Source organism: Parambassis ranga, chromosome 16 (genome assembly GCF_900634625.1).
Source record: "Parambassis ranga chromosome 16, fParRan2.1, whole genome shotgun sequence".
Taxonomy (NCBI): Eukaryota; Metazoa; Chordata; class Actinopteri; family Ambassidae; genus Parambassis; species Parambassis ranga.
In genome coordinates, this window is record NC_041036.1 from 5,727,681 (window position 1) to 5,751,806 (window position 24,126).

The 24,126-nt window shown below is 41.3% G+C and overlaps 1 protein-coding gene across 25 annotated transcripts in view; it reads left to right on the forward strand.

The window, feature by feature from the left end:
* LOC114448072 (plectin-like) overlaps positions 1-24,126 on the forward strand; it is a 97,572-nt gene that overhangs the window by 49,408 nt on the left and 24,038 nt on the right. For 8 of the 25 annotated variants that reach the window (XM_028424735.1, XM_028424742.1, XM_028424746.1 and 5 more), the window contains 6 exons: positions 16,418-16,479; positions 19,263-19,277; positions 19,865-19,954; positions 21,185-21,262; positions 21,382-21,486; positions 22,590-22,756. In XM_028424735.1, the coding sequence (XP_028280536.1) occupies positions 16,418-16,479; positions 19,263-19,277; positions 19,865-19,954; positions 21,185-21,262; positions 21,382-21,486; positions 22,590-22,756 (517 nt within the window). Of the gene's footprint in view, positions 1-3,586; positions 3,797-4,914; positions 5,034-13,779; positions 14,250-16,417; positions 16,480-19,262; positions 19,278-19,864; positions 19,955-21,184; positions 21,263-21,381; positions 21,487-22,589; positions 22,757-24,126 lie in introns of those variants that run through there. The other 17 variants (XM_028424736.1, XM_028424743.1, XM_028424747.1 and 14 more) reach the window with 9 other exon arrangements.

Genomic DNA, 24,126 nt, shown 5'->3' on the forward strand with positions numbered 1-24,126 from the left:
ACAGTGTGATAAGAGTGGCATGTGCTATCCTCCTTTGCTGTAATTTGAGCTATACAGGTTTCACAAACACCAGAAGATGCCACATGATTCTGTGGTGATATTTACTGAAGTGAAACTGCCATTGTTTGTGTTAAATCGCAATGTTGAAGCATGTGACTATAGATGTTAGATGATATCTAATATTTCACAACTTTCACAAGTAGATCAAGTGATTTTGACTAATCTGGCATATTCATTGTAGGCTATATATGAAGGACTTTGCATGGGCGTTGTCTGTAGTGGGTGTGAGCAACTGAAATGAGTGAGGAAGTTGGAAGAGCTTGCTCACAGTTCTATGGGCGTGTTTGTTTGGATCCACACGTGACAGCAGATCTGGATTCAATTAGCATCCTGGTTCCTTTATTCAATCAGGAAAATAACTCTTTCACAGTGAGATAAAATCTCACTGTGAAAGAGTTATTAAATCTCACTGTGACTCATATGCACAGCAACAATTTTACAACAATATAAAAGAAGAGTTCTGTAAAGAACAAATTGTTCATAGCACTGATATTAGGTTTAAGCATCGGCTTAGTTTTCAATTTCACTTCTTACTGTGGAGTCTATCTGATGTTTTCAGATATGGACACAGCAGTGCACTGCTGACATCTGCTGTCCATTAACAACCATGTTCATCTGTGACACAGACCACAACAACAGTCGCTATAGTATAAGGGGCTATAATAAATGGCATGTAACACATACTTCAGATTTTATAAAGCCATGTTTTGTCTGTAGGATATGATGCATATTGTGCAATATTTCCAAAATCTGCTTTTAGTTTGGATCAGATACCATGTGTGGTGTTAGATAAGGCAGTGATTTCAGATGCTGTTTTAATGCTGTTATTCTGCTCTTAGTGGTATTCTTGGTATGCTAGCTAATTAAATGGCTGTCAGCAGAGTCAGTCACACCCTGGGATCTATTTGCAGTTAGGTATGTCTGCTTTTGTCTTACACACGTTTGTGTCTCTTTTGCTTTACAACCAGGAAGAGGGAAAGTATTTGAAAGAAACATGACTTATGCCACAAAAATGTGGCTGTCAAAACAAGGGGTTTAGATTTCACTGAAGATTTTGACATTGCATGTGGCACTTTTGATTTTCAGTTGAATAGGGAGGGAGGGGGGGGCTGCTGCACCAGCTTAAACAAAAGTACCATGCGCACCATGAAAACTGGACACACTTGGTATAGTGTTTAAACTCTGCCCACACATGGCACCAGGGGCAATTAGACTAAATCACATCCCAGACATGCCACTGAGGTCCTCCATGTTTTTCATCTCTGAAATCTTGCCCGGTGCATACTTGTGTGATCGGCTAAATGAAGAGCTACAGTGTGCTGCTGCTGCTGCAGCTCTGTGCCTTTCATTATGGTGGCACATCATTTTAATGTCATGACTCACCCGCGCGCAGCTTAGATTATGAGTCTGACCTTTTTCAGCGAAGAACAGAGGGAGACAGTGGAAGTTTTATTATACTGTATATCAATAGACGTGGATGTGTTGTGAGTTGGCACCTTAAGTAGGATCCCCCGCTGCTGTTGCTGTTGTTGGCCACCAGTGATGTTTTGCTGAAAATAAAGTAAGCGACCTTAGCTGCCATGTCCTATCTTTTACTGCTGACTACTTGTGAAATCACTTTTGATGTTTTGCTTAAGTATCAGACTACATTTCACAGAGACACAATCCCGACAATGAAAACACGCTGATACCACAACGTGTGCCAAATGCTGAAAACACAGATTGAAATGTGTTTAATAGTTTTAGCAATATTTTTGTGGCCCGAACACACATTAATCTGAAACTTTGAAACCAGACTCTGATGCTGTAACTATTTGTCAAATCATCCAAGGGCGTGATGAAGAGTTGTCTGAAGTGCATGCAAGTGGCTACACAGCGTAATGAGCAATCAAAACATAATCCTCCCCCCCTCAGCCAGTTGTGTGTGGCCATCCAATGTAGGAATTTGAGTTGCCACTTTCAACTGCGTGTTGGCGAGCACAGAGCATTTGATATCAAATTTAATAGCTGTCTGTTGCAACAGGAAGACTAGGGACTGGATACAGTGACGCAGAAACATGTAACTCAGCATGGACCAAACCCCGGATACAAAGTGATCAATAACATGTGGAAGATATTGAGGGTTTGGCCAAGATGGCTTTGACATTAGTCATTTCCCAGGCTGCATGTTGAGCCTTATTAGAGGGGCTGGATAATATGACCAGTTTAGCTGGAGGATATTTTTCTAAGCCTTTTTTTATGATAAGTATGTTTTAGCTGTTTAAAGTTCATCCTGAGCTTTATGTTTTGACTGTATTTTCTTAAGAGACACCTCATCAAAATTACTTTTTATGTGGAGGAGAGCAATGTTTACAAAATTATATTTCTGCCCTATATGGGGGGGGGGGGGGGGGGGGGGGCAGAGTGAGACAAGAGGTATCTCCCTCTGGATGCGGGCTTAGAATACCTTTCAGCTATGTGTCCTAACATGAATGATGTGCGAGTTTGTGAATGCTGCACACAGGGATGTTGATGGAGAAATTCCCAACAATCCTCTCTGAATTCTCCTCGTGGTTTCTTAATATAGCTACCTTAATTACGCTATGCACATCTATTCTATAGTGTTGACGAATGATGAGGCAGCCTCTGCCTCGACTCTCCAGACACTGTTTAGAATTGCTTTTAGCGTTGCGGAGAAATGGAAGCACTTGAAAAAGCCATATATGTATATTCAAACTTACTATATTTAGAGAAGGTTGTGCATTGTAGTGATCCCAATAGTGATGGGGGGATGGACACTGAGTGATTGAGTCATGCTCTCCATCTTAAGTGTGAGCCTGATCTGGTTCAGCCTGAGCTCTCACTTTTTATATTTACTGCCCTTGTTACTATTTCTGTCCACTTAATGTTACTGCCAGAGCTTTTTCCCATAATAAACATATCCAGTTAATTCCATCTAATTTATAGTTAATTATTGTGTATCTATTTTTCAGTTATTTATTATAAGGGAATACATTTAAATTCCCACATTGCTACAAATATATAAATAAGAAAAAACATCCCCATAACCGGTACAAAAACATTGTTTTTCTCGAGTGTATCATATTACATCTACTTAACGTATTGTATTTTGCTGTATAAGAGCAATTGGTTTGCTGACATTATTATGTTGACTATAATATCATGATGACTCTGCCATATGTTAATCAACCAGTAGACCTTTCATTTCTGGCTCCAAGCTGCGACCTAATATCAGAGACTAAACCTGCCGCCAACATCATCTTTAAAGAGTAGGATGAGAAAGAGGGAGGGAGGGTTTGCTTGTGTTTGTGGGGGGTGTCTCTAGGGGGGAGTATAGCCAAGTGTCCCGCCAGAGCCCTTCCATCAGTTTCTAACTGTGACACTGTGTGATCATCTGGCTCATGGTGGATATTTATAGCCCTCAGTCAGCTCTAGCCCTCTCTCTCTGTCTCTCTCTCTGTGGCCACCCACCCCTCACAGCCCTCTGAGCCCCCTCACCCCTGCCCCCTTTCCAGCCAGCTTGGTTTGTCGTCCCTCCTCCCCTGGAGCAGGCTGACGGATCCAAGCAGCAGGCACAGCCTGTCACAAACTCGAGACAAGGGAGAAACAAGGCAGTTCAGAGCAAACAGGAGCCGCTCTCCTGTTCTCTTCATTCTGCTTCTCTCCAGCTCTTTTTTTCTTTGCCCTCGTCCTCCTCTTCCTCTCTATAGCCTCTCTTAGATGAAGATCATACCTGGTAGGTTGCCAGAGTGGGGTTGCTGTGGGGTGTGTGTCTGTGTCTGTCTACATGTGTTTGGTCTGCCTGGCTGTTAACTGTAGGTGTGTTTTTGGCAAACACTCTGTGTGAAGTCTTGTTGTGTTCCCAATCAGTGCACATACCTACGCATTTAACAGCAACCTTCAGCTACTGCAGCTCAGATTGTATTCCATTTTTAAACCCGTCCACAATGTGACTGTGACTTAAGTTACGAGTGCGGTTGGCTGCCTTCTAAATTCTTGTTTTTTCTTTTTTAAATTTCATGGCATGTTGGTAGAAGTAAACATGGCAAGGATGGGGGTGGGGTGGGGCAATGTTTACCACCCTCTTCCCTCCTCTTACATCTGGATGGATGTCAACAATCAATACTGACTTACACAGGTTAGATTTTCTTCAAAATTCTGTGTACAGCAATGAGTGTCTGTCTGGGCTATTTCAGATTGCAGTAAAATCCCCACCACCTGCTATCATCCAGCACAAGCCCACTGCATCTCATAAAGTATGGCTGTTATTGTTGGCAAAACCACATATAAGGATTTGTTATCTTTTTTGTTTTTTTTTAGACACCTACGCAGTTGTTTCATCGTTGAATATTTTAATATAATGAGTGTTTTAAATATTGACTTCTTACATGTGTCATCATTCCTTGGGGTTGATCATATTCTAGAGAAATGACTGTTTTATCAGCCAAGAATGTGGAGAGCGGGCCGGTCCTTGGTGATGACATGAAATAGGAATTTATGGGAGTGACAAAGGTGCAACAGATTATCAGTCATATCAGAATAGGCTTCCTTTTCATTATGCTTGTCAATCAGAGATAGTAGTTGGAGTGTGTTATTGTTTCTCAGCACTTAACCAGTCTGACCTGTGACACAAAGGTCTGAAACCAGCTGAAGAATCCAGAGAAGCATAGATCTTTCAGTCAGAGCTACAGGGTGGGGGAAAACAGCAGGAGTTTCTGCTTGGAGCGTCCTTTTCTTAAAATGTCCATGCCACGCCCATGCCGTCCTACTCCTACCCCTCCCTCCCAGTGAAGGCCCACCTGTCACCACAGCCTGGGTTCCTCATCCTTCTACCTTCTCTCTCTCTCGTTTTCTCTCTCTGTCCTAACAAATGCCTACAAGCCCCCCAGGACCAACTCTCCCCGCCCTGGTGGTTTTAGGGCACATAATCACCTTGATTGTTTTCTGGCACTTGAGAAAACATAAGAAGCAAGGTAAGAGAGCTGCAGGAGATTTAGTAAAGGTTAGGTGAGGAGTGAGAGTATGACCAAAGACACAAGGTAAAGTTGATGATATGAGTGTTTTCAGTGCTGTGATAATTTGTATTTGTATACCAACAATTTGTTTATTTTAAAAAGGTCACATTACTAACTCTACATGCTAACTCACGGCTTCATGTGTGGCATGTTTACCCTCTGCATACGCCATGTGCAACCTTGAAACATGACTTCCGTCACCCACTGCGACCGGTCAAAGGTGCCACCAGGTCTTCAAATGCCAGTATAGTGCTGCCGTGTTGCCGCCTGTTGATTGAAGCGTCTGTCTCACTTGCAGCCACAAAAGGATTAGCCCTTATTATGCTCAGACAGCATGGTAGGCCTTCTATTTGGCAGACTCTTGGCCTGCTCCGAGGCATTTCAGTCTGACATGTCAGACTGCGTAGCTCCAACTCCACCATGACTCCACCTTGCTGAGCTTCCACTGAATTTCTTTTGTTGTACTGCTGGGCTGCAGAGGAGTGGTGTTGTAACAATGATTTTTTTTACGGTCACTCCCAAACCTGTTTAGTCATGTTTGCTAGTGATCAAAGCGCTGTGTGTGTGTTGGTGTTGGAAGTTGTCCTAGTGTCTCTTAAGCCTTTTAGTGGTCTAGCACACCTGCCAAGGTTGGAGGCACTGCCAGTCCTTAAACCAGCTGCCAGCCTTTAAACCAACAGGATAGACTTACAAAAAGATCAGTCCATGTGTGTGTGGAACACTTTGATGACTTTATTTTAGACTTTAGACTTTAGGAAAACATTGTATTTCTGAGCAACAGACAGTGCTTTTCAAATAATTCATTTCATCCTATTTGTCTTTCAGAGTTACTTACAACTATTATTGCAAATTCTTGTTTGGATTCTTCTGAACATGCCCCTTGAGTAGTAGCCATGGTTCATTCTACTGTTTAAAATCAATAGAGCAAGGAGGTGAAGTGATGCTATCTTCAAAACAATGATAACTTTGAATAGAAGAAGGTTGTGGTGAGATGAGGATTAAACCAAGTCCTTTCACTGAAATCCTGCAAAAGATAGCAATAAATAATAGACCTAAGTCCATATAGTCATGTAAAGGAACCGTATGTTTGACAAATTAGCTGTAGAGTTTAGCTACAAATATATTAACTGCTGTCAATCCACATGATTGACGGGAGGCTAGATCCATATGTACTACAGTGACTCAAATTTGTTGTAGTATGTGATGGAACTATTTTTAAACTGACAAAAATTGCACCTTCAAAAATAAATAGATGTTTATTACAGAACCTATTTGACTCGCTTCATATTTAGCTAATGTGGTGTTATTTGCTCAGACCTTCTGTCTATGATGTCCTGCCTGTTAAGGTTTGTCTGAGATACGGAGTTAAGGCAGCTGCTGTCCCTGGTGATCTGCACTCTCGAGTCCAGGCCTGTCATGTGGGGCTCTCTGGTCTTAGCTGTCCCCTGTTCACTGGCACTCGTTCTGCATGATGACAGCTCTGTCCTCTTTTCACTCACTAGCTCCTCAACTTGAGCTAACACCTACTGCCACAGTGAGAGCAGACACCAAAGCCTTGGGATTTACTTTACCTCTGTGGGTCCGGTTTAGAGTCAGATGCAGCAGCAGCCTGCGCTGTGCTTTGCTATGTGTTCAGAGGTGGGAACATGGATATGAACATTCTCCTTTGACCATGTTGGAATGGAGTCATGAGGAAGGGGGCGTGGTTGAGTAAAACTGTAAATGCTCTTGTGTCACACACGAGGTGCATCACTCGTTTCTCTCTCACTTTGAGCTTTGACCCTTCACTAGTGTTTGTTTTCCCCTCTTCAAAGTGCTAAAATCAGCACATCAACCCCAGGGGCCCAACCGGATACACTCAAACTTTAGGTGCTACAACATAACCATATCTGACATGCCATTCACACACACAATTTTTTTAGATCCAGGCTGTTAATGAGACGTTAAATTGCTTTGCATAATTGGTCGGTAAAGAATTTTCAGGTTCAGAACAGGTTCAACAGGTGGCTCTTTTAGCTAAAGAAAGTTCTCTGTGCATCTGTGTCATACAAAAGACTGTGGCAAGACAGTTCCTATAGTGAATGTAAAGTATATGATTCTGTTTGACATGCTAAGGGCAGCAATGCCATTTAATCTCACTCCTTTTAAAATGAATGTAGGAGCTGTGTGGGCTGTGGTGGTTGAGTTCTGGCTGCAGTTCTGGCCTGGTTTGTGGAAAAGCCAGCATTCTTCCAGGAAACAGCTAGGACTCCCACTCAGGAGCTATCCAGCAACAACTTACTGTAGTGTTCAGTGTTTGTGCGCCTTTTTTTTTCCAGGACTCACAAAAAAGCCTAGATGGCCTACAGCATTGTGGTTGCTGTTGGTGAACTAGTGGGCATGAGTCATAACATAAACAGTGAACGTATGCCTCAGGGACTCATGGGAGCCCAGAGGCTGGTTTGGATACAGTTCTCATGTCTTCTGGGAACAAGCTCTGATGAGATGAAAACCCACATGGAGCTCCAAAGGGGCTCCTCATGCAGAGTTGATTTCTTTATGAGCAGCACTGGGACCATTGAAACACATCCAGTCCTGGGTTGGGGGTTTATTTATACCCCTTAGCCCATCTTGGTCCATACAGTATACAGTGATGCTAATCTATCTTTGTCACTTTGTGCCACTTCGAGCACACAAATGTGTGGACTTAGTTTATGTTCCACTGAAAAACACATGATTATACTTACATAAACAAACTGTGTGTTCAGTGTTTTTTTTTTTCAGGTAGTGCCTCAGTCACTTTTTCCTTTGTATAGAGGGCAACCAAAATCCTCCCTTCATAAATACGAATAAATACTTTTTCAGAAATATGCTTTTTCACTTTGTAGCCATGAGTCAGATAAGGAGATAAATACCTTTTTATCTATATCTCAAAAAGCTATTGAGATGAGATGTTTCAGTTCATTTGCCAGTTCAGTGTAGTTCAGTTTCATTTTTAAAATACCTTAAATCTGCCATCACAGATGAAACGATATCTTGCATAAACAGTTTATCACCAACATGTTTTGTTTACTTGAAGTCATGATGTACTATATGTTGTAAAAAGTACATCAACTAGGTCAACTCAGAAGGAGTGACTGTAGTCAGTACGGTGCCTTCTGTTGGACCCCAGGTCAAAGGTCAGTGTTCTGTAAGAAGAGAGCGCATCATTTTTAGCTCACTTTCCCTTTTATACATGACGTAGGAACTGCTCAGCTGTGCCCCGTCGTAAATTGGCACATCCTAAAGTTAACGGACGACAGTAGGTGTGTGTGACAGGCAGACTGTACTGTCTCCTTTGATGAGGTTTGGTGATCCTAAAACAGTTTTCAGTTTTATCTGAGAAAGACGTGAGGACAGTGAGAAGTTAATTATTATATTACAGGAGGGATAACCTTTGTTGATTCAGGACTGTATTCAAACTGCCATAAAGCAGCAGCTGCACAAGTCAGTATACCCTGTGGCTCTGAAACGCCTCCCCCTTTTTATGGACTAGTGTACACAGACTGAGAAATGACAAACAACATGAATACGAGCAGTACAGAACTGGTAAAGAATAAAGCACACTCCCAGGTCTGGTTTAGATGATTGTATTGCTGGATGACTGAATGTTTTTGTTCAGTCTTCTACAATGAAAATGTTTGACAATAAATATACAGCACTCTCAGTTTTCACAATTTTTACATATAGGCAACAATGCATGAACACAGTACTCCTAATGACTCAAATGAAATTATGAAAATGATGTTGAAATACCTGTCTGCTGTCTTTCGTTTTGTCCAAACTGAGGGGGGCAGGGCACACACAATTAGGCTGTCACCTCTTAGTAGGGTTGTTCCTGCTTCCACTCTGCACGCCAGCTGGCACGGTGCATGTGTCTGAAACACACACTTAAAGGGTCTCCACGGAGGTCTTCTTGTGTGTGTGTGTGTATTTGTGTGTGTTTCCATCGGGATTGTAATGGATGCAATGTGGAGCCATGAGCGAGGGAATTATCTGCATGAGATGAGTTCATATGAAGAACGAACAAGATACCTGTACAGTAAGATGTGTTGTGCTGGTGAGTGGTGAGACTTGACTTGAGGACAAAGAGGGGAGGAGTTTTCGTTTATTGATGTGTAGTGCGTGTGCAGAGTGATGATACCACATGGTTGTAAGTAGAGAGTTATTCTCAGAGATTGTAGAAAGGTCTAGTTGCTGAAACTTTGGCTTAACATTACATTAACATTCTATACATTTTTGAACATATACCGAGTCATAAAAAGTTAAAAAAAAGGTCTTATTTTAGTATTTTAAATTACCTGAAACATTACGTATTGTACAATATAGAGATTTTCCATTGCACTTTGATTGAAGAGCCTCATGCAGGGCATACATTAGTACTGCATGGTATACCTGTGTTATGATGTGTGATAACTTTCTCTGAAGTCATGCCATGAGCTTTAGCATGTTCAGAGAAATGTGTCATATAAAAACGCAATCCCATGATTGGCTGGAGGTAACATAAAAAGATCACCCGTTCAATGTATATGCAGCTGTTATATGTTGTCTGCTGTTAATGAATAACTACATGCTGAATGCTCACACTGATAGTGTCATCTTTTATCTGTTGGAACAACAGGTCAAGTAATACATATCTGACAGTGTTAAGATTATGATAACTGTTTATTATATGTTAATTCCTTATAGCCACTATTTATCTCTATCTGTATTTTTCCATGGAGGAGGATGTTGTATTGTTCCTTATCAGTTATTTGGAGGGAGCAAAATAATTAGTGATGCATTATGTGGAGACCTTTTTTTCATAAATGCAGAATGTACCTGGAAAGAGTTTGGGTGTGGTTGTGTTTTGGCGCTATCTAGTGGTCACAGTGTCTGTGGAGTAGAGATGGACAGGGTTGGATTTTCCTTGTTTTGCTTTCCATTTGAAATGTGAGTGGCTAATTATATACCCATGAGTAAGAGTCAGTCACCACTGAAGCACATGGTGCTGTATGTTTATGGGTGTTGTCATAGAAACAAAGGTTCCTGTTTTTTTACATGCCCATTTCAATGTGTGATAGCAATGGAAATACCCCACGTCAGTGATGGATTAATATATCACAAAATAAAATGAGGAACCTGCAGTACATCTGTATATTAATCACCAGCTATTACTAATAATTTAGTTATATGCAGACTAGAGCTGAAACATGTTTCTTTCTTTTATTGTCAATTCAAATGCAAAACAGCACAGTTAGAGGTGTCCATTTTCCATCTACCTGTCAGTACTAACGGAGGTAACACAGTATTTCACTGCTCTGCCCTGCAGAGGGAGACACATGCTCTTATAAATGTTGTGTGCCAGTCAGGCTGCTGCTCTCTCACCTCTTTCCCCACCACCCCTACCAGAAATAAACATTAGCAACTGACACAATCCTAGATGTGGGGTTTTCCACGGAGGCTTCTGAAGCTCAGTGCCGCAGCTATTTTAAACCTCAGCTGCCGAGGCTAATCCAGAGGCTTGTTGAGTCTGAGTTAAATCGGGTTTGCTGCTTCACTGTTATACATCTAATTCTGACAACATCATCTGAAGTCTGCTGTCACGCTCCAGATCCGTGCGGCTGATAAGTGGACAGTGTCTCACGGCGCAGACACGACAAGCATCCAGAGTGAACATTAGGAGAGTCATTTGTGTAAATTGTGTGTCTCCTGTCAATTGACCCATCAGAATTGACTTCCAAAAAAAAGAAACAACAAAACCCCAGCTCCACTTCAAGCTAAAGAGAAAATTATTTGACCTACTCCGCTTCAATAATACTGTTTTAATCCAATCCTAACCCTCAGATGGCCAGTCATGCTAGGCACAGCTAAAATATGGAAGTATGATCCAACATGTGCTGCTGTGATTCAGGTGGCAGTTACCTTTTACTGCCCCCTCTTCCTCACACTCCTCCCTCATACTCCTCTCCTACTTTACAGAACAGCTATGGAGTAATCCAGGGTGTGGGCTGCTCTTATCAACATACCTTCCCATAAGGTGTGGTGGGACCAGAGATTGTAGAACACTTTCATTGACTAATAGGCTTACAGGTTAAATAGAGGGATGAGGGAGATAGAGAGGAGAGGTAACCGGATCTGAGAGAACAAATCCTTTCTGCTGCTTTCTTATCCTCCTAAGTGAAAGGTGTTGTCTGTCCTCCTCTCTGTGTAAACCCTGATTTGCTGTGCAGTTCAGCACTTTCAGAAACCATAATAACACATGCTTAGAATTCTTTTGTCCTCTTAATTTGTTTGCTTCGTTGGTCTCCAGTGCTTAAATACTGGTCGGCCTCTTCTTAAGTCACTGCAAGTTCAACATGTGTCAGTATCCTTTGAATGCATAATGTATTTCTTTAGTGAACAGTATTTTTTCTTATTATAACCTACTGGGTTATTGTTATTATTTTGTTTTATATTACAAGTGTGCTAACCCAAGTAAAGGCAGTATAGCATCCAGCTCAGATTAATTTTAGCTTTTATTTTTACTCCAGTACAAGCAAGAAAATGAGGGATTACATATGAAGTGCTTGCACATGTGAACACTGCTATTCAAAAATATTAATTTCTCTGGCACAAAACATTAAAAGAGTAGGGAATTGTAGGTTTCAAGACCACTGACAGACCGAACCTGCCAACCCATGACGTTAGTGGTCACATTTAGGTTTATGGTAATTATACCAAATCATTTTCACAATGATACAGTATATGGTTTGGTTAGAAAACTCTCTTAGTGACTGAGCTGATGCATAGTGACATGCATATCTCCATGCTGATGATGCTTGGAGTTATAGTTTTTGCTAGTTGTAAGTATACCTTGCAGGCTAACAGCTTATGCAAGTAATCTTCCTGTAGTCATATCAGTTACATCAGTCAGAATGCCTCCAAGAGCACTGAGGAAGAGGAGGACCAACATCTCTGTCAGTTCCATCTTTAAAAAAAATAAGATCGAACCTCAAACTTGTCATTTAGAAAGAAAATACTTTCTCCCCATATTTTCACCACACTTTCTCTGCTCTTATAAAAAGCCCATGTGTTCCATCTGGTTTTGATGAAGCCAAATGAGGGAGCAGAGTAATAAGCATGTTGAGACCTTAATGATATGTCTCCTTTTAGAGGAAAGATCTCATGACTAAGATGTTCCACACTTCAGGCACCATCGTTCCCAGTCAGATTCCCTGCAAGTGTTTCCCATGAGGTTTAGAAACGTCAATAAGGGATTGGTTACCACCACTGTTGCATCTGCAGCTTATATAACCTGGAATATATAGTTTATTTTTAATGATAAAACACATTAAACTCAGGTATTCAGAGTCAAATCCTAACAGTATTTTTTACAGAAATCAATATGGTTCTCAGATTTAATTGCCTACACTCATGCCACACCTTAATTCCGTAGCTTGCCCGGACAATTTATGGAACTACAAAGGTGTGTCTCCGAATTTGCTAACGTGGCTCAAAATGAGTCAACACATGGCACACAGAGACTCACTCACACTGACACATTAAGTACCTTCATGTTCACACAGGTCGTAGTGAATACCCTGAGCTCGGGAAGAAAAAGTGGTTTAAGGTGGCTAACAAAGTGAAGTCAGCCAGGGTGGGGGGAATCGGATACATACCCACCTAGAGGCTATATCAGCGGTAGGATTTAGCACAGGGAGGACCACACCCAGGCCTCCAGCTTAGCTGTCAGCAAAGATAATGTATAGGGGACCATTATGGAGGAAAGTGATCAAGTCTGTTGATCAAATAAATAAATATGGGACTCGGGCTGGAACTGCAACAGCAGCAGTTTTTAACTTTAAAAAGTTAAGGATCAGTTGCTTATTTTAACTTCTTTGAGTGTATCTAAACTAGCATGTGATGATGTTTATTAGATTTCCTGTTGGAAACACTGCCTGGCCAAATCACCTGGTTTGTAGGAAGTGATGCATTTGTTGTTCCCTAACGTGTTTGTATTAAATACCACAGAGCAGGAAATGTGCAGTTAGGTGGATGGTGAGACAAATCAACCATCTTTACTTTTTTTCTTTTTCATTGTTTTTAACATTTGATTAGAATGAACACTGCCTAATTTAAGTATTTATTTATTTCATTTCGTGTGTAACAGTAGCACACACAGTTAGCTCTTTTATCTTTCAGTGAGTCAGTGACGTTCAGGGTTTGGTCACACATCATTGAAATCATAGAAGCCCTGCCCAAAATGATCCCCACCCCCCACCTCCTTTCTCTTTTTATCAGAATCAATGACTCCTGACATGAAATACCAAAGGAATGCTGTGAATAAGTAATGATTAACCAGAAAGGACTGTGTGTGTGTGCTCCTGTACGTGAGTGTGTGACTGAGACGACTGATACTTTGACTGAGAAAACTAAAACCTTTTGCACATTTCTGGTCTGTTGCTTGATCATTTAAATGCCATTTAATACAACTTAAAGCATAAAAAGTTATCAGTTGTAACTTTATGACTTTTTATGGTGCTCTCTGACTCAGCTTTGTGTGAGTGTTCACTTGCGCAATAAAGCGATTAAGTGATACAGGTTGCCACACCTCGCCCGCTCCACACATGCCTCTCCTCCTTCTTCTCCTTCCTCTCGTCACACAGCAGGAGGAAGAGGGCGTGTTCAGAGCCCTACCCACCATGTCCTCCACACACCAGCACCACTAAATACACACTTGCACATCATAGACAAGGACAGGCCCAGACTTCATAGCCCACAGGCACCATTTGCTATGAAAGGGATAGAGTGAGCACTAAGAAAAGGGAAAAAAAGAGAGTGAGAGAGGAAAAAAAGGGCAGAGCGTACTCCAATGACGGAGTGAGAAGGTTTAGAGAAGAAAGAAAGGGAGAGAAATCATTGGTTTGTGAAGCGCTGAGTGGATTGTGGCCACAGGACTGCATACTCTGGGACGAACTGGGGGCCAGAGGGACAGATAAAAGTGAAGAGAAGCAACATCAACGGGAAAAACCACAGAGGATATTTTATTATAAGGATTATAATTTTGTGTATTGACGATGACATCTCAGCAGCAGAAGTACAGGAACTTCTCCATTGACAGCAATGGCAGAGACAGGATGCCCTCAGATGATGGCTATTACCAAGGGATGCTGAAAGCTACGGATGGCAGGAAAGGTACCAGTATGGTGGCGGTTAATGGAAAATAGCTTGATAACAAACCTTGATCTGCTTGCTTCCATGTGTGTGAGAAGCTGTTGGGCAAGAATTAAGTGCTCTTAGCAGGAAGAGGTGTGTGGAGCATTTCACTTTAATTCCTGGATTAGATGGAGTGTAGGTTGCACAGCTGTGTCTGCAAGGACCTGAAACATGATGGCAGTAGGTTTTAAATGTCCTCATACACTGACAGGAATACAGTTATTCAGATTGGACTGTACTGTCCAGTTTTTTCCCCTAAGAGTCACTTTATGGCGGATTCTCCCCCATTTCTAATGCATCAGTGACTTCCTCACTTTGTATTGGTCAGCAAAGCCCATTCACAATTTCTGTTGTGTAGCATGCATGTGTTCTGGGGTGAGTGAGTCACTGCAGTCTGTTTGCCTTCAGTTGTAACCACAATAAATGATGTGTGTGTTACTTTTTTTTTCTTCCTGTTTTTTCATTCAGATTGTTCCTCTTTTTTTCCCATGAAACAGTCTACGGTGTATATTTTTAACTTTCTTTAGACTTCACTGAGATTAACCTTACAGCTTCTTGTAAATGCTGAGTTGAGTATCCAGATGAATCATATACTGTTAAAAGAAACAGAGAAGTTAAAGTGCATTGGAATTAAAAGTTTATTTAAAATGTCCAAATGAATCATAGATAATGGAATAAAATGAAGAAATGATGAAGATCTGATGAACATTCATGTCAAGTATAAATACTTTCAGTTGTACCTGAGTACTTCAGCAAACATACTTAGTTACATTCCTTTACATTGCTGCTGTTGATATTTTATTTTTTGTGCTCTTGTGGACCATAATCTCCTCATTTGACCTCACTGGAAGCCTGTTTGTTTCTCCACTGACATGATTCCAATCAGTCCCTTTGCATGCTTTAAGTAACCGTAAGTCTGTAGTTGTTGTTGAGTTATAAAAGTAACACAGTGCAAACAGAATACAAACACGCTGAAGGTCAGCTCCTGTGGGTGTTATTTTTCTCCCCCGACAGGAAGTAGAACGACAGAGGTCACATAAGATCCAAGTCACCACAGGCTCGAATGAAAGATGAGGAGGTTAAGAGGTCTTAGTGGTGTCGGTATGGCGTTTCTATGGCAACATAGTTTCAGAACACGTTTGCAGAAGTTGTTGCTGACTCCCTATAGAGAACACAACATGTAGCCTCTGGGTGCTTATTTTGTGTTGAATCGCTGCCCTTTGCTTTTCGTTGCTGGGTGTGTCACTGTGCATAGACAGTAATATCACTCCCAGATAAAACTGAGGACTTTGTGCCGTGTCCGTAGGTCATTCGGGGAATATGTGAATGGGATGTGTGAGTCAGTGAAGATTACTCGTAAGGGTTACTCGTAAAAACAGGTGTGCTCTCACCCTGTGAAATTAAACACAGATCATGTAGGGTCACATCAGATGGCTGGTAACAGGCAGATTCATTCGCTGTCTCTTTCATAAATGTAGCAGCCAGTGACACACCTTGTGGGTTTTGTCTCAATTCCAGAATTCACTAGGTGGGAATAGGTTTGTTGCCTTAGTGGGTGTATTCCATTCCCAGGCCTTGTTCTTTCTTGTTGTTAAATAGCTCTCTGTAATAGTTATGCCATTTCTTGTGTTGATCAGAGAGTCTTTTCATTTAAGAGCACTTGCACCTTCACTTAACAAAGATCTTTGGGAAGGAGTGAATCCTTGATTCATTGTTGGAGGTGCTCTTTGGATGGAAGACACATGAACTCACAGATTAAGCAGACATAATAAAGACATGTCGATTGCCACTCATGAGAGCTTCTTTATGTAGTTTAGAAACGATCTCACTTCATATTTTTTTTTCTGTCTGAGAGCACAGCTGGTAGTGTTGTCATCAAGTGAGATATTACTTACGCAGACAAGATTAGACAACAAGAGTGCATCTGCCAACAATGAATGTGATCTGATGTGGCCTGACTCACATGCAGGCACATACAGGAGGTATTTTTTTCCACCCAGTGATAAATTCTGTTTGTTCAACAGAAATCAAAACAAGTCTGGTGTTTTGGGAAATCCCTTATATTACTCCAATGTACAGTCAGTGAAACAGCTGCTTACGATGTTCCCCTTTCATGTGTGTTTAACTGTGTTGTGTCTGTGTTGCAGATGAACGAGATCGAGTACAGAAAAAGACCTTCACAAAATGGGTGAACAAGCACTTAATAAAGGTAAGATAAACTACGACTCATTCTACAGAAAAGTGTGCACACATGTCAAATTTTTCAAACACGTGGTTGACTGCTTTTTTACACAACAAACTGTGTGGATATCAGAGGGTGTCTCTGTGGTCGCAGAGAAATAATACTTATCATAATAATAAGTGGTAAAAAGCACATTCTGACATAGTGAATCATTGCACTAATATTTCTTTTATGCTTTGTTAAGTCTTAGATGTTGAGAGGTTTTTAATCTCCACCTGAGGAGAAATGTACCATAATTAGGGTTTTAAATACCACAATGTGATTATTTAAGTCAACAATCATGGTTTTATCATTGGTTTTAACCATTTGCAGACCTCAGTGAGGCACACTGAAAAAGAAGAATTTTATGTAAGGTCCTGACTATAATTTTAAATAACGCTCTGTTGTGGATAGTCAGGCCATCATTACCTGAAATTAAAAGCAATCCATCCCTCACCTGTCCATTGTAAGCCCCTATGCAGAAATTATTAACAACATCCCTCTCCTCGCTTCCCTGAACACTCATTAGCTGGTGCGTCATTGTTTCACATTCGCTCTCTAACATTGCACTGTGATGGCAAGGCTTACCAGAAGTCCATTCTGTCATCACTCGAGAGACTGTGGAAGCCGTCCATCACCGCTCGTCCAGTCTCACCTACCTCACTCTCTATTCTCAAGCTGCTGCCTGAAAAGCCCTCCAATGCATTACACGTTCAGAGGGGTAAACAGGTCAGGAAGGGAGTCAAGCCAAACCGACCATAGTTCCTCATTAGGAGTGAAAAATTAGCCCCCGTAACACAATACCACCCCCCGCCCCTCCCACTGAAGCAGTAAAAATATCCCTACTTGTGCCACTTTTCTTCCAGGAAACTCCCTTTGACAGCAATACATTTACAACTTTGTGACATTAAGTGCTTCCAAATGATTTGTATTTTTACTCCACAGACACAGGCCCATTCATTTTTTTTTCTATAATAATGGAACAAGAGAGTAAAATTAAGCGAGTAAAATTAAGCACAGTGTTATCCTTTCCATGCCTGTACCGTGCATTCTGCTACCACTATATGAGAACATTCTGCAGTTACTCCCTCTTGTTTCTCTTAAGTGTTCCCTGTGTGAGTCATAGGCATCTGGACTTACTTTACTCTCTCTCTGAAAAGGCAAATTCTGGCTTTGGCCCTGAGCCCACACTGGTTAAGGCCAACAGTAGCACATGTGTTGCACAGGCTGCTAGATACGGGTGGCTACCTGAATTCATGCCCATCTTGGAGTAAAGGCACGCATGGATGCACGAGGAGTTGCATTTACATTAGAGTTACTGTTAGAGTAACTATTAGTTGTAGAGTTACTGTTAGGTTAGGATGCAGCTTCTGTCCCTAAACCAGGAAGAACAGCTAAAATTAATGTAGCAAAAGAAGAAGCCTCTTGAATGACAATTAGTTTCTATAAGTGTTTTGGTTTTAGACCATGAATTTATTCTGATGGAGAACTGAATCATGCAATTAAATATAGCTGAAGACAGACAACAATGTCGCCACCTATTGTAAGCAGTAGAGAAAAATCAGTGAAAATAGATTTCTGGCAGGGAAAGTGTTAACTTTGTGGCTGAATGTGCAAGACTACTCTGCTAAGGTTAAACTGGTGTTAAACTGATTTAATGGTTTAATGGCTGGCCTGACAGGAGCAAGACTATAGTTTGGGGCTCGACCATGAACGGCCATTGAGTGTTTCCCCCAGCACAGTAAATCTCTTTATATTGTGTAAGACAGAGTGGAATGTCTGACCAGCTGCAGAATGAAGTTAGCCGATTGAAACAAACTGCATTTAAACACTTCATGTTATACATGGCCGCAAGAGAGAGGATAAGGGAAATTGGGGTTTATAAGAATTGCACAGGATGACGTCAACATTGTATAGGCTACAACCTGAGGCATTTTAAGCATGTTGTTTCCAGACAGTGAATCACACACAAGTAGAGGGACCAGGATAAGGGGCTGTCAGCCATGAATACTAATGGTTTTCACCTTGAGGAGTTCACAGAGCACCTCTTTGTGAATGTAAAAGGGGCAATTTGTATTGTAACACCTACCTTTCAGCAACAAGGAGGTGCAGTACACAACCACAGTCTCTTCATTACAAAGTAATTGAGGGGTGGTGATAGATGGCTCCTCAGTACACAGCAGAACAGAGAGGACAAATTTGAATGAATTAAAAAAAAAACTCATATTTAATGTAAATCACCAGCATGGGATGTTTTATTTAACCGTGTGGATAGGTGAGCTCATTGTGTACACAACTCAAACGTTTGTCCAGTAAAAGTAGCTACAGTGGTACAAATACACCAAATAAAGAGCTTTTAAAGAGTAAACAGTGAACCCTAGTGGTCACACCTTTGCTGTGCAGCCAGGGAGGAGCATACTGTATCAAAACCTGTCTAAAGGGAAGGTTGGATGGTGTTAAAATTCCTGCCAAGGTAAGTCTGCCACTGTTGTAACTTGCAGGAGAAATTTATTTTCATTCCATTTAAGGGCCGAGGCCTCCCTTTCCCATATGGCCATGAACACACCCATTTTAGCGATGTGTTCACTGACAAAAAAAAGAAAAAGAAAAGCCCACTTTTAATTATTCTGTGTATCTTCTTTCTTTTTCATATGCCATCATGTTTATCATTAAAACCATTTTCATTCTGTTCTCATCATCTCTTCCGTCTCTCGTTTCCATTACTCATCCCTCTGTCTTCATTCCTCCTTCTGTTGTCCCTCTTCTCTCAGCATTGGAAGGTAGAGGTAGGTACACATTGGAGCTGGACTGCATTAAATGTGTGTCTGGTCAGTATCTGACTTACATGCAGAGACTCTCCCTTCCCTTCCCTTTTTTATTTTCAGCTCTGTTTTTCCAGGCCTGTGTTTTCTGGCACCATCACGCCATCGCTCCCTCACCTCTCTCACTTGATTTGTTGACTGCTTGCAAATGCACCACGCCTCTTTTGAATAAATAATGACTTTAGTTTAATTGAGATGTAAAAGAGTCACTTATATATTCACTGGTGCACCTTTTGGAGGCCTATTTGTCGTTCGTCTGGATTGACAGCTTCCAAGTTTTGCAGCAGAAGTCAGGCTTCGCTGCTCAGGGCTACACATTCCTTTCTTGACTCCTGCTTTGTGCCAGTTTAGAGAATGCTTGAAGCACCGTAGAACACTTTTATAACACTATCACAATTTAAGATGGTGGCTCGAGCTTTTTGCTGTTCTGCAGTCTCAACAGTTTTTGTTGTGTGGAAAAGGCATGAAAAATGCACCACATGCCACACCTCAATTAAACTTTCACTGCTTAGATCTAACATATTATCTGCTGTATTTTTCCCTTTCTGCAGGCACAGCGTCACGTGACAGACCTGTATGAAGACCTCAGAGATGGACATAACCTGATTTCGCTGTTGGAGGTCCTCTCTGGGGAAACACTGGTGAGTTTAGTCAGTGATAAAATCTGCCAAAGCTCTGCATCCTTTTTATCTCAGCCTTCCTCCATCCCTAATCCTGGCTAATTACCTAAGGAGTTCTTATCTTAAGCTAACCTGGAATCCCATTTCTGGGCAACACATTCTAATTTATAGCCAAAGGTTCTGTGAAAGGCTTTTAGCTTGAGCTCAACTTCGCTAAGCAAAGCCTGCCTCTGACTGCTGTTTTCTTTCTTTCTATCTCACTAACCTTTCTTTTGTTTTTCTATTTATTCGACTTTTCTTAATCCCTTAATCACTTACACGCTTCTTTTACTGTAGAGAAGCTTCTCTGCTGTTGCTGCTGCTGCTCCTGCACTTCATTGCTCTCTTCACGGGCTGCAGCTCTGCTCATCTTCTGAATGATTCCACAGCCTTAACACATTATGACCACTTTGGCCTTTGTGTGTGTTTGTGAAGTGTGCTCCTTTCTGATCTACACTTCTTCTTCTTCTTTTTCTTGATCACCTCCTTCCTTTAACCTTCCTCTCTGTGTGTGCTCTGTGCGCCTCCTCTCCTTTTTGCTCTGCTCTTGCTGGGGCTAGCCGAGGGAGAGAGACGTGGTGAGGAGCGTACGGTTGGTGAGTGGGGTTTGTAACTTTAACAGCATAGGCATCTTGATATGGTGTTTTATTGATTGATTGATTGATTTATTGATTCATCTCCACTTCCTTATTGATTTTTTGTTCTTTGCATGCTATTTCCAGCCATGATTAATAATTTTGGTTATTTTTGTTCCACTCATTGACGAGCTTGCTTTAATCATGTAGCTGCTGACACCTGCAGGTTTTGGCGCAAGGAGAACTATGGTATTTTTTGTATTTTTTTAGGAGACTTTTTTGTTAGTTTGCCATTTGAAAAAATGACTTTGCAACATTTGCAAATCTTATTTTGCTGACACATAACCTTAATAACACAAAATCATGGTACTGGCTTTGCCAATGCAAATCAGTTATTTTCTACTAAGAGGGACAGTCATGAAAGCAACACTGTATATCCATATATTTATGTACATTCTACATTTCTTCTTTATGTTAAACTTGATTTTCATTTTTTCATCTTTAATATCTCAATATTTTTGGATGCTTTCCTCCTTTCCTCTAACACCAGTACACCAAAACAAAGATTCTTTACATTAGCAGGCCTTGCAGATTGTCCATATTGCACCTGATGTACCTCCTCTTTATCCATTCACAGCCTAGAGAGAAAGGCCGCATGCGATTCCACAAACTGCAGAATGTACAGATAGCACTTGACTTCCTCAGACACCGGCAGGTATGATGCGTAAAATGACACCTTAAAACCTTGACCACAAAAACATGATGTGTCAGAGACAGGTGAGTGATTTTATCTGCCTTCTTTGTTTTCATATGACTGTTTTTGTTTTCTTATAGGTCAAGCTGGTGAACATCAGAAATGATGACATAGCAGACGGGAACCCCAAGCTGACGCTCGGGTTAATATGGACCATCATCCTTCACTTCCAGGTCTCCTTTTCTGTCAGTGTTATGTTTCATTATATTATCGCTCTCCACCTCTGTCTCTGGGATCTGCACCTATCGGCTGCCATTTCCATCTCCTAGGAACCAATCGGAACGGACTCTGCTCTTCAAAATTCATTTTCTAATCAAAATAGTTAATTTTAATCATATTCTTAGGAGCAGTAGTGTAGCACACTAACACTGCAGACACACTTTAATGCCCTGTAGCTAATTAGAAGTGTTAAAATAAATAAAATATGGTCAGGGTGTGTCATTTTCCCTTCTCTCCCAAAGGAAGGGTGTGTCAGTGCAGAATTTGTTGGCATGCTATGCTCCAAATTACAATTGCCTAACGGCCTCACCCATATAAAAAAATGGTTCATATTGCAAAAAGCTGAAGGTGAGAGTGGTGCGGTTTGGTGTGGTGTGGCAGTCATTTGGAGACACCATTGTGCCCTGAAGATACACACACTCTTCCTAGATTCTTTATACTGTTATACAAAGAGGAAAAATAAGACAGCTGGGCTGTGGTTGCCAGTGAGTCATATGTGCTGAAATGGTAAAGGAGTAAAATTACTGTATTATCTGATTTAGTCAATTGAATATACACACGAAGAGGAGACTGTGTGTGTTTTGTTTGTGCATTTATTTTTAATTTATTGAAGCAGAAAAATGTTTGGCCTTCTTTCAAAGGACGATATGAGTAGAGGAGCATCCGAGTGCAGCACACAGAGCACGCACATTCACACAAAATGGAAAACCCGCTGCCTACTATGACTCATCTTTCCTACCCCCAAATTCCCAAATGAAAAGTTATCCGGATGCCACAGCCACAGCAGCGTTTTCCCAGGCTAGACCTGGCAGACATCCTGCTACATGTGAATCCACTCATCAATCTACTGATCCTAATTAATATGTAATATATCAATGATATATCAAATGGTCGAGGTGATCTGCCACAAAGGATAAAAATCAACTCTTGTGGTGTCTGTAATTCATTGCATCAATTGCATCTTTTGGTTTCCACTTATGACTAAATTTTTTTCTCCCCAACATACATGCATGATACAAATCCCCTGTTTTTCAGTCTGTTAACATTCTGTTGGTTTATATTGTTTTAGATTTCAGATATTCAGATCAATGGCCAGTCAGAGGACATGACAGCCAAGGAGAAGCTGCTGCTTTGGTCTCAGAGGATGACAGACAGTTACCAGGGCATTCGCTGCGACAACTTCACCACCAGCTGGAGGGATGGCAAGCTCTTCAACGCTGTCATTCACAAGCACTAGTGAGTGTTCAGTTTTATTTTTCTTCATAACAACAACAGTATTAAATCTAAAGTGAAACAATGGCAGACAGGAAAGCCAGCACCAGTGTGCACCCACCCTCCTTTGTTGTACAGTCATTACAGCATGTGACCTAACAGTATTATATCTATGATGGAGGGCTCCCTCACTGCATTGCAGTTGCAGCGTCTCACAGCATTCATGCTGGCACTGCTTTCAGTAAACCTGTACCGTACTCATGTGCCTGCTTTAACGTTTCATGCCTTCGGGCTTAGAATACCACTAGTAGGTGTTGGCTATGGGTAATTTTGTTGAGATGATCATTTCTTTCTTAAATGTAATTCTCAAAAGTATTAAAAAGTGAAATCTGAAGTCCTTTGTTGATGCCTAAATATTCTAATTCCCTTAAAGCTGTTGTCTGTTTATAGTTAGAATTAGTGGTTGGCGTGTGCTTTGTGTGGGAAATAAATGTGCATCTATTTCCCAGAAAGCTTTGTCTGCACCATCGGTTTTATTAACAATGAAATTCATGCAAGAGCACAAACAAGAGAAAAGTAGTAACAGATGAGAGATATGTTAATAATTTGCAGTCAATCATTATAGGTTTAAAATGAAAAAAAAAGATGCCTGCAGGGACAGTTTCCTTAAACTTGAGCATGTACCTGCACTTTTGTTATGAGACTCCTGAGTCTGGCTTATTCCTGCCTTTTATAAAGGTCATGGGTGTGGTGTGTGGGGGCGTAGCTGGAGCAGCACAGTATGTGCTACATGCAAACAGAGCTGAGGTATAAGTGAGGGCAGAATATTTGTTCCACCAGAAGATTCAAGACTGTCCAGGGTCTCTTGATTTTTTTTTTTTTGCATGGAAGTATTTTTCTGCAGAAGGATTAAAAGGATCTTTACATGATGACAGACACACAAGGATTTACACACAACCATGAAGACTTCTGAAGAATAAATAGACTTGTAATTCTACTGGATTAGAATTTTTTCAACTATTAACATGCTTGGCATAAGGAAGAAGTCTAAACTAAAGAAAGGAAATCTGGGCTTCATTAGTGGCAGGTCAGGTTCTGTCACTAATGTGGACGACCGGGTGGTCATGTTGTGTGAGGAGGTCCCGTCAGAGGAATCCTCTTGGGACTCTGGCCGGGGTTCTCAGAGCACAGGGGCCCGCTCCAGCAACGAAGAACTGGGTCATGGATGGGGGTCCCGTAGCTTTCATGGAAGAGAGGGCCAGGGCAACTCCTATCTGCCAACAAAGCAGTACTCTGTTAGAGAAGTCCGTCACCTGGAGTCCTCTCCTGTTTATGGACAAAATGGAGGGCGGCCCTCTTTACACGTCAGAGTGATGTATGAATTTGCACGTTGC